The following is a 10,355-nucleotide window of genomic DNA, read 5'->3' on the forward strand; positions in this document are numbered from 1 at the left end:
CGCTTTTTCTTATTGTATCTGCCATTGAGTCCAGTCTCTTCCCCGCTGTGGAACCCACTGCCATGGCCCTACACCTGTCCCCATGGCCCCTTTGAACAAAGCCTACCTTACTGTGTTTCAACAAGTGTCACTGAGTGATGTTTTATCTTTAACATCTTTCAGATGGGGAAAGAGAGGCCTTTGGGCTAATTTCCTTTCAGATGCATTATAGGGAAAGACTGATTCTCCTATCAGGTATGTGAACCCCCAAGTCAGGCAGACGAGAGCACCCAGGGGTGGGGACTGTACCAGCTGGCTGTGGGCAGGGCTGTGGGGGAGGGAGGAGGAGGTGGAGCCTCCTTTTTCTAGGGCATGTGTCACCTGCCTCCTGCCCAGGGGCACTGCTCCGGCACTCCCCTGCCAGCGTGCGAGGCAGCGTGAAGCTGGGGCCTGCTCCCCGCAGCCTCTGGAGCGTGCCTCAGACCTTTCAAGACCTATGTTGCTGGCCCCCCAGAACCCGGAACATGGCAGATGGGGCGCAGGCCAACCCCAAATGGTTCAAAAAGAAGGTGCTGGATAGATGCTTCTCTGGGTGGAGGGGCCCACGCTTCGGGGCCTCCTGTCCTTCAAGAACCTCCAGGTAGGTGCCTGCTGCCCTGAGATGGAATCCTCCAGGGAGGGGCAGGGACAGGGGTGAGGGGCTGGCTCCTAGAATCCCTTTCTCCTAAAAGTCCGCATGGTGGGCAGAACCCCAAAGGGATCATTTAGTCAACCTTCACGTGGCACTCATGTGGCCCAGGGAGAGTGAGGCCACAACCTTCATGTGGCCCAGGGAGGCTGAGGCCACACGTTTTGGAAGCGGTGCTGGGACTGGAATCCAGGGACCTAGGAGTCCTGGCTTTGGGTTCAAGACCCAGCTGCTAGGCTGGGTCACATGAATTCCTTCCCGGACTCCCTAGTGTGTGCATGGGAGGTCTGGCCTGAGACAGCAGGCTTCCTGTCCTGGAAGCTGATGCGTGGAGGGGGTTCCTGCCAGAGTGGGGGGCAAGGAGGTGCTCTTGCCTCCTGGCTCTGCCATCTGGGGTGTGCTCCTCCAGGAGGGGCTGGGCAGGTGCTGATGACAGCGCTAGGAGCAGCAACTAGGACATCAAGGGACAGCATTGATGACACCTGTCCTGAGGCTCAGGAAGGGAGCAGCAGGTCCAACACTGCCAAGGGTGGAGGGGATGGACTCAAGCTCCGGGTTTCGCCCTCCTTCAGGTCTAGCCTGGGTATGAAGAAGTTCTTCGCCGTGGCCATCCTTGCCGGCAGTGGTGAGTAAAGACTCCAGAGGGCTCCTCCGTCTGTCCCGCTCCCAGCTTGTCTCCCGTGACCTTGGGCGCCTGAGTTGTGGTTCCACTGACCGGCCTAGGTTCCTTCCTGTCTCTGGGCCTCTGCTTCCTGGCTCAGCCCAGCAGGCTGCACCCAATTCTGGGGCTGTTTACCCCTCCAGCCACCTGTAAACATGCATTTATGAGCCCCGGGGGGCAGGGCACAGGGCTGAGCAAGCATCTTAAAATGCTGGTGTTGGCTGGGCATTTGTGTACCTGAGTGTGTACTAGTGTGTGTCCATCAGACAGGAGTTAATGATTTTGTGTGCAGACAGGCGCAGGCGTCTGTGTGTGTGTAGGTGTGTCTGAGCACGTGATGATGTCTCTGTGTGCAACACACATCCATAAAGTATGTGACAGTGTAGGCACCTGAGTGCGAGCCCATTTGTGTCTCTTTGTGTGAGTGTGTGTTAATTGGGGTGTGTGTCTCCAGAGCGTGCTTATGCATGCAGGGTGCATAGATCTGCAGGAGGGTGTGTGTGTGTGTGCAGGGTGGGTGTCTGTGTACTGCAGAGTGGTGGGAGGTCAGGGGCTTCCTTCTGGGGGTGGTACCCAGGGCATCATGGCTCTGGGCAGCCGCCCCGTAGGATTGTTGCGTGAGGCTTTTGACACAGACCTGACCCTGCCACTTGTCCTGGCATCATGTCTGCGGCAGATGTCCCAGCTCCATGGACCATTGGCTGGGCCTCTCACTGGCCTTTCATGCAGCCTGTTAAACCTCACCAGAACACAGCCTGGCTTGAGGAAAAGAAATAAATGACAAAAACCAAAATAAGGTTCTGTGTGGCCAGACGTGAGAGAGGGCTGGTTGCATTCAGGCAAAGTGACCTGTTATTGAGAAGACAACTGCTTGATTTCAGCCCAAGCCACTGGTTAGGGGCAGAGCCTTCAACCCAACTGAATGCAGACTTGGATTCCTTTGCTTGGACTGTCAATGTGGATGTGGCCTTGGGCCAGGCCCCTGATTCTTCCCTGGAAGCATTGTGTATGTGAGTGCATCTGTAATGCATGAGGGCGTGAGTGTGCAAGTGTGTGTGTGTATCAGGTATGTGCGGGTGTGTATCATGTATGTGTGGATGAGTGTAGGTGTCATGAGTGTATCAGGTATGTATGTGTTGAGTGTTGAGTGTATCAGGTATGTGTGGGTGAGTGTGAGTTTGAGGTGTCTGGGAATGAGTGTGTGTGCAAGTGCATGTGGTGTGTAGAGGAGAGTGTGAGGGGCAGGTATGTGAGTGTGTGTGAGATGGGTGTGTGTGTCCGTGTGTGTGTGTTCACTCTGTGCATGGCCGAGTAGGTTTCTTGCTCTTCTTCTCTTGCCACATGGGAGTTGACTGTCAGGGGGTCCTGGGACTGGAGGTGCCCCCTCCCTCAGGGTAACATTTACAAGGCCAGGGGCAGATGGGGAGGTGGCCAGGGCCTCGCAGTGGTTGGGTCCCTCCTCAAGGTGCTGTGTGGGCCGGGCACTCTACACACCTTCATGATCACACTTCAACCTCCAAGGTGCCCTGCAAGGAGGGCGTCATGATCCCCTTCCTCTGCTTTGGGAATTGTGATCCGAGGGTTGCTGGTTTGTGCCAGGCCTCGAGCAGGGCACTGGCCTGCCTGATCTCTCATGGTTGAGATTGTTACTCCCATTTTACAGATGGGAGAACAGAGCCCCAGGGAGTCCCAGCTGGCCTTGGTTATTGGCCTAGGTCTGTCTGACTCCAGAGTCAGTGCTCTTCCCACTAAGGCACATTGAGGTGGCGAGTTCCCTGTCGTTAGAGATGTCGGACACCGTGTCTCTGGAAGCAGGCAAGAGTGGCCTTTGGGATCCCCTGAGCCACCAGTTTCTGAAACCGTTGGCTTTCCCCTCTCCCAGTACATTTGCTCATTCAGGCTGGGGAGCAGGGTGGGGACATGGAGAGAGCAGCAGGAAGGGTGCTGAGCTAGGCCCCTCACGCTGACTGCAGCTGGAACAGCTGGGGTGGGGGAAGCAGGCAGAGCCGCACTGCGCTGCGCTGTGGTTGGCTTCCCAGCTCCGGAGCACACAAACCCAGGGCAGTCTGGGCTCTGCCCCCTCCAGCCTGTGGGACCTGGGCAGGCCTGCACCTTTCTGAGCCTTGGTTCCTCACCCATAAAATGGTGATAGATTGGCTCTCCTGCTGGTGTGTGTAGGGCAGCTTCCCCCAGGTAAGGACTGTAGGTGCCAGGCTGGGCGTGTGGACCCCGTGCTGCATCCAGGAGGATGTGCAGAGGCAGCGCAGGCGATTCAGAGAGCCACCGCACGGGCACAGACCGCAAGACGGAGAGAAGCAGTGGCAAGGGGGAGAATGTGTCCTGGGGTGGGCCAGCCTGGCAGGTGCCACGAAGCTGATTTCGCTGGTGCAGGAAGCGTCCTTGCACTATTTCTCCCTCTGTATGTGTGTGGGGAGAGTGTTTTCCTTCTTCCCATGCCCAGCCAGTATCAGCCTGTAATACGACGAAGCCTTTTCTGTTTCTTCGTTAACGACCAGAGCACCGAATTGTCGCTGGGTTGATCCTGAGATGCACCAGCCCTGGAATCATGGTGGGGACTCTTAGGCCCCCAAGAGGGCAGAGGCAGGAGGCAGAGACCAGAAAGGGACCCAGAATCAACCCCCTGAGCTTCCTAACAGCATGTGGCCTTTGCGAAGCCCCCTCCAACATACCAGGCGCTTGGGTATCCCCCTTGAGAAGTGTGTGCAGCCAAGTGGCAGAGGGTGTGGGTGCAAAACCCTCACTGCCTGGGTCCAAATTCTGTCTCCACTGCTTTCTGACAACGGGACATAGAGCAAGTTACTAAATGCACTGGACATCAGTCTTCTCATCTGCACAGTGGGATAACAAGAGCATGCATAGGGTTGCAGTGAGCACCCAATGGATTCATGCACGGAAGGGGCTTGGGACAGTACCTGGCATGGAGCAAGTCCCTAGCAAGGATGACCTGCCTTGTTTTCTCAGGGCTGCAGGGATATGGGTGTACACCATACGTGGTACCTTGCAGATTTCTTTCCTCCGGCTTAGCTGCCCGCCCTTCTTGCCCCCGCTTTCTTCTCCTGCTTTCTCCTTCCTTCTCCCAGCTACCCTAGGTACTGGGAGGATGGTCAGTCCAGACTCTCAGGATGAGAGAGGTTGGGAGTGGCCAGCCACAGGGCAGGGCCTCAGAGCACCCCATGGTTCTCTTGCAGTTCTGTCCACAGCCCACGGCAGCATGCTCAACCTGAAGGCCATGGTGGAGGCCGTCACGGGGAGGAGTGCCATCCTGTCCTTCGTGGGCTACGGTTGCTACTGTGGGCTGGGGGGCCGTGGCCAGCCCAAGGATGAGGTGGACTGGTAGGTACCAGAGGCCTGGGCTCCTGTCAGGGGCCAAATGAGGACAGCTGAAGGTCGGACTGATCTTGCCCTCCATCCCTGAGAGGGGGAGACCTTTCCCCAAAGGATCTGGCTTCTTTGATGAGTTGGTGACCAGAGTCTGGTCCTTCACTATGTTCTTTCCAAACTGTCTTGAGCGCTTTCTGTTGTCCATCTCCAAGGTCATGGGCTTGGAAGTGTTTTAACCCCTCCTCTCTCTAGGAAGGGACCTTTGACTTGCTCCAAAACACACATGGGAGAGCAGTCACACAGCTGACATGCCACAAAGGCAAGGGCTGTGACCCCTGCCCGCCTCAGACTGGAGGCTCTGGAAGACAGGACCATGCCTCCTCCATCAGACTGGGAGCTCCCAGCAGCCATGGCTTGTCTTCTGCTCCTATCTCCCCAACAGCAGCCAGCACCAAGTTTGTATCACAGAAAGCTAAATAAACGCACATTGACTAGCTGACTTCACGTCCCTAGAGGTGATGGGGACAGCCACACTGCCTGTGCTTCTTGTTCCCCATCCTACCTGTCCCTGTTGACCCTCCAGACCTTTGTCCCTCCCTGGCCATGAGGCACAGCCAGGGGTGGCCTCTGCCTACAGTCAACGCTCCTCCAACCTTGACGTAAACCTAGGCAGGTCTCTGACCCCTCCCACTGCTGCAGCCGGGGCTCTGGGGGAAAGCTGGGAGCTCTGTGGATAGAACAAAGACACAGGGGAGAATGTGTCCTGGGGTGGGCAGGCCTGGCAGGTGCCACAAAGCTGAAGCTGTGAGGATCAGAACCTGGGGTGCTGGCCCCAGCTCTGCTTGGCTGTGTGACCTCGGACAAGTAACTGTCCCTCTCTGGGCTTCAGTTAGAACGTTTGACCTGCGAGAGACTGGAAGAGATGATCAGAGGTCTCTGCTGGTGGGAGATGGGCCAGCCCGGCCATGCCTGCCCACTCACCTCTGCCACTCCCTAGGTGCTGCCACGCCCACGACTGCTGCTACCAGGAACTCTTTGATCAAGGCTGTCACCCTTATGTGGACCACTATGATCACACCATCGAGAACAACACTGAGATAGTCTGCAGTGAGTCCCTCCCCTGTCACCTGGGCCCCCAGAGAAGGGAGTGGCTGGCTCTACCAGCCTGTGCTGGGATGGTGGACAGCCTTACCAGATTAAATACAGGCTGCCGGCCGGGTGCAGCGGCTCGTGCCTGTAATCCCAGCACTTTGGGAGGCCAAGGCAGGCAGATCACTTGAAGTCAGGAGTTCGAGACCAGCCTGGCTAACATGGTGAAAACCCATCTCTACTAAAAATACAAAAATCAGCTGGGCGTGGTGGCATGTGCCTGTAATCCCAGCTGCTGGAGAGGCTGAGATACGAGAACCACTTTGAGCTTGGGAGGCAGAAGTTGCAGTGAGCCAAGATTGCACGCCACTGTATTCCAGCCTGGGCGACAGAGTGACTGTCTCAAAGAAAAAAAGGAAAAGAAAAAAAAGAAATACAGGCTGCCTAGTGAAATTCATTTCTTAGCTATACAATGAAAAATGTTTTAATATTAAATATGTCCTAAATATTGCATGGGACATATTGATACTCAAAACTAAATGCTAGTATAAAATTAATTAATATTTATAGAAAAGGAAATGTTTAGGACATACTTCTACTAATACATGTTTTTGTTTTTGTTTTGAGACGGAGTCTCGCTCTGTCACCAGGCTGGAGTGCAGTGGCGCGATCTCGGCTCACTGCAACCTCCGCCTCCCGGGTTCACGCCATTCTCCTGCCTCAGCCTCCCAAGTAGCTGGGACTACAGGTGCCCGCCACCATGCCCAGCTAATTTTTGTATTTTTAGGAGAGACAGTGTTTCACCATGTTGGCTAGGATGGTCTTGATCTCTTGACCTCGTGATCCGCCCGCCTCGGCCTCCCAAAGTGCTGGGATTACAGGTGTGAGTCACTGCGTCCAGCCAAACATGTACTGTTTACCTGAAATTTTAATTAATTAATTAAGACAGGGTCTTGCTCTGTTGCCCAGGCTGGAGTACAGTGGTGCCATCGTAGCTCACTGCAGCCTTGACCTGGGCTGAAGTGATCCTCCTGCCTCAGCCTCCGGAGTAGCTGGGATTACAGGCGAGTGCCAACACGCCCAGTTGATTTTTGCATTTGTTGTGGAGATGGGGGTCTCACTATGTTGCCCAGGCTGGTCTTAAATTCCTGGTCTCCAGCAATCCTCCCACCTCTGCCTCCCAAAGTGCTGGGATTATGGGTGAGCCACCAGCCCAGCCTGAAATTGAAATTTAACCAGGAATCCTGTGTTTTGATTTTGGTTTTGCTTTTTTGCTAAATCTGAATCTGACCAGCCTAGCTGTGGCTTGAGAACATCTCCCTGAGGTGCTCTGATGCTCCAGTCCTGGAACTGGCATTCCAATTCTCCTGTCCCCCAAATTCTGGGTGATTCTGATTCAGTGGGTGTTGGTGGGGCCCAGGAACTTGGCTTTCAGCCAGCTCCCCAGATGGTTCTGAGACTGCAGCTCTGCAGGGAGGCTCTGAGACATGCTGGCCTGGGAGTCGGGGGACCTGGGTTTGAACTCTGGTTCTGTCACCATCTCCCTGCTCCATGTAGCCCTGGGCAGGTCCTTCCCTGCCTCAGTTTCCTCACTTATGGGTCCATTGAGGGGTTTGGATCAGAGCGGACTCTTTCTCTTCTGGTTCTGTCACTCGGACCCCACCAGCAGAGGTGACTCCATCCTAGGATGCCCAGTGTTTCCAGGGATCCAAGGTATTAGCACCTGGCCTGGAGGGTTCCTTCATTTACCATGAACTTGCTGTGGCTATTTCCCAACTGAGACATGTAGGTAAGCGCAAGTGGCATCCAAGTAGCAGTGCCCAGGTGTCCCTGCCCTGCCCCTCTCTGTGCCCCTCTCTGAGGCAGGACTCCCCCTGGCCCAGCCTGTGGGCAACCACTGGGCCTTCTTTGCCCCCATGTCTTCACCTGATGCTACCAATTGTTGCTTATTAATAACTCACAGGCAATGCTGGCTTTGCAAAGACACTCAAGTCTCCTGTCATCTGGGAAGGAGTCTAGTGGAGACTGGGGTGCATTTGGGACCCCTTGGGAGCCCAGATCTCTGTGGCCATCATGTTCTGCTGTTCAAACATGAGGTGGAGGGGCTGGCCTGAGATAGCAGATGCCCCCCTATTAAAGCAGCTGGAGGAGAGAGATTCTCCCCCCCGCCCACCACCCACCAGGGGTAACGGACTAACTTAAAGCAGTGACTTTCATGCTGGGTTTTGGGAATCCCTGGGGCCATCAGAGCCAGAGACCTTGACAGGTGATGGTCACAGTGCCTGAGAGGCTCAGCTGGTACTTTAGTGTATTTTATCATTAAGCAGCTTCTTCTGGGGCTGTCTGATGCATCAGCCTTCTTTAAAGAGTTTCGTTTAAGAGACAGGATTTTGCTGGTAGAAAGTATGAAAAGTTTGCAGACCGATCAAGCTAGTTGGAGGTTCTCAAAGGGTAGCCCCTGAACCAGCAACAGCAGCAGCTGCAGCACCCAGGAACTTGTTAGAAATGCCAATCATCAAGCCCCACCCAGACCTACTGAATCTGACACTTAGGGGTGAGGTCCAGCAGTCTTTGTTGGAACAAGCCCTCCAACTGATTCTATTGTGCACCTAAGGATGATTTCTGAAATCTACTAATTATAACAACAGCATAGGGACAAACAACAGTAGCATTTGCCCTGGATTAGGCATGTGATAGGCTCTTAGGCACTAAGCTTTTGAACAATTGTTTTTCTCACTCATTTCTTATCAATAACTCCCTCTTCTTTTTTTCTTTTTTTTTTTGTTTTTGAGAAGGAGTCTCGCTCTGTCACCCAGGCTGGAGTGCAGTGGTGTAATCTCGGCTCACTGCAACCTCCGCCTCCAGGGTTCAAGCGATTCTCCTGCCTCAGTCTCCCAAGTAGCTGGGATTACAGGCGTCCACCACCATGCCTGGCTAATTTTTTGTATTTTTACTAGAGATGGGGTTTCATCATGTTGGCCAGGCTGGTCTCAAACTCCTGACCTCAGGTGATCCCCCTGCCTCGGCCTCCCAAAGTGCTGGGATTACAGGCATGAGCCACTGCGCCCGGCAATAACTCCCTCTTCACTGGGCTTTCTTTGATTCTGTGATTGAAGGGAAGAGGTCTGGGTTGGCAGGAAGTAACAAGCCTTGGAGGCGTGGGGGGTGCTTTAGTTCTGTGGGCGACTTAGGTAAACCCATCCCCCTTTCCGGGGCTCAGTTTCCCCAGCTATGCAATAACTGTGTTGGGCTTCAGTGGTTCCCCAATTTTGCTATGCACCAGAGTCACCTAGAGAGCTTGTTACAACACAGACTGCTGGGCCCCAGCCCAGAGCTGCTGACCTTGTAGGCGTGGGGTGGGGCCCGTGGGTGGTGCTGGTCCTGCCGCCCGGGGAACACATTCCAAGGACCACTGGGCTCTCCAAGTCTGTGTGCTCCCCCTCCCCAGCATTGGTCCTGGGGAAGCCACTGCCCCTTTCATCCACAGCCTTTGCCACTCCCATCCCCCTATAGGTGACCTCAACAAGACAGAGTGTGACAAGCAGACATGCATGTGTGACAAGAACGTGGTTCTGTGCCTCATGAACCACACGTACCGAGAGGAGTACCGTGGCTTCCTCAATGTCTACTGCCACGGCCCCACGCCCAACTGCAGCATCTATGAACCGCCCCCTGAGGAGGTCACCCGCAGTCACCAATCCCTGGCGCCCCCCACCCCTCCCTAGAGCCTCTGAGGTCTGAGAGAGAAGAGCGGGCGGAGGGTCTGGCTTGGGGACCAGACGAGGTGCAGGGAGGGTAGAAGCCAGGCCGGGAGCCTAAGGGTTGCTGGTTGCCTCCTCCCTGGAGCTCTCCAGTGAGGGCTCAGCCCTCAGAGGACTCAGGAAGGCCTGGGTCCTGACTCCCCCAGCCCAGCCCCAGGCATGGGTGCCTCCTGCCGCTGGTTCTGGACTGGGTGGGAGGCACGGAGCTTGTAGGGGTCTCTCCTGAGGGTGGCCGGGGAGACCCGAGAGAGAGAAGGAGGGGCCTCTGAGTGGGGCCTCTGTTGCTGGAGCCAGCTTGACTCTCCCGAACCTTACAGAGTCTGAGCTGCCAGCCCAGGCCCAGAGCTGGATGCATGCTCGGCCCAAGGTCACAGGAAGGCAGATTGCTGGTCCCAAAGGCTGGGTTCCGGGAGCGCCTCAGCTGATTCCACAGGATGGCCTGGGGTGGTGGCTACTTTGGGCTTGAGGCTCTCTAGAGCCCCATTCGCAGAGCAGGTGCCCCACCGCAGCCCTCACTGAGGTGGCCGTGAGTCTAGGTTCAGACCCTAGGGGATGTGCGGTGCTGAGTGTCCCAGCCCCGAAGTCCAGCCTCAGAGCAGGCTCCTGGGCACTGACAGAGCCACACACCCAGGTACACCCCCCAGGCTAATATGGGGACACACGAAAATACGGCCGCCAACACCTACAAGTCTTCTCTGTGCCCCCCATCGACCCATGCATGTCACCCCAACCCTGCCCTGCCACACCACGTGGGTCTGAGGGGTACCCCTACCCCTGCCCTCTGGGTCCCTGACAGACACTGCCCTCCTGGCCTGCACCTGGAATGGCAGCCAGA

At 55.6% G+C, this 10,355-nt stretch overlaps 1 protein-coding gene across 1 annotated transcript; it reads left to right on the top strand.

Moving 5' to 3' along the window:
• Nucleotides 1-407: 407 nt before the first annotated feature.
• On the top strand, nucleotides 408-9,484 carry PLA2G2F (phospholipase A2 group IIF). The gene is made up of 5 exons (XM_030805861.1): nucleotides 408-619; nucleotides 1,240-1,292; nucleotides 4,538-4,682; nucleotides 5,668-5,777; nucleotides 9,273-9,484. Exons 1-5 carry the CDS (start codon nucleotides 504-506, stop codon nucleotides 9,482-9,484), a joined length of 636 nt encoding a protein of 211 aa, XP_030661721.1. The 5' UTR covers nucleotides 408-503.
• The last annotated feature ends 871 nt before the right edge of the window (nucleotides 9,485-10,355 follow it).

Source organism: Nomascus leucogenys, chromosome 24 (assembly GCF_006542625.1).
Source record: "Nomascus leucogenys isolate Asia chromosome 24, Asia_NLE_v1, whole genome shotgun sequence".
Classification (NCBI taxonomy): Eukaryota; Metazoa; Chordata; class Mammalia; order Primates; family Hylobatidae; genus Nomascus; species Nomascus leucogenys.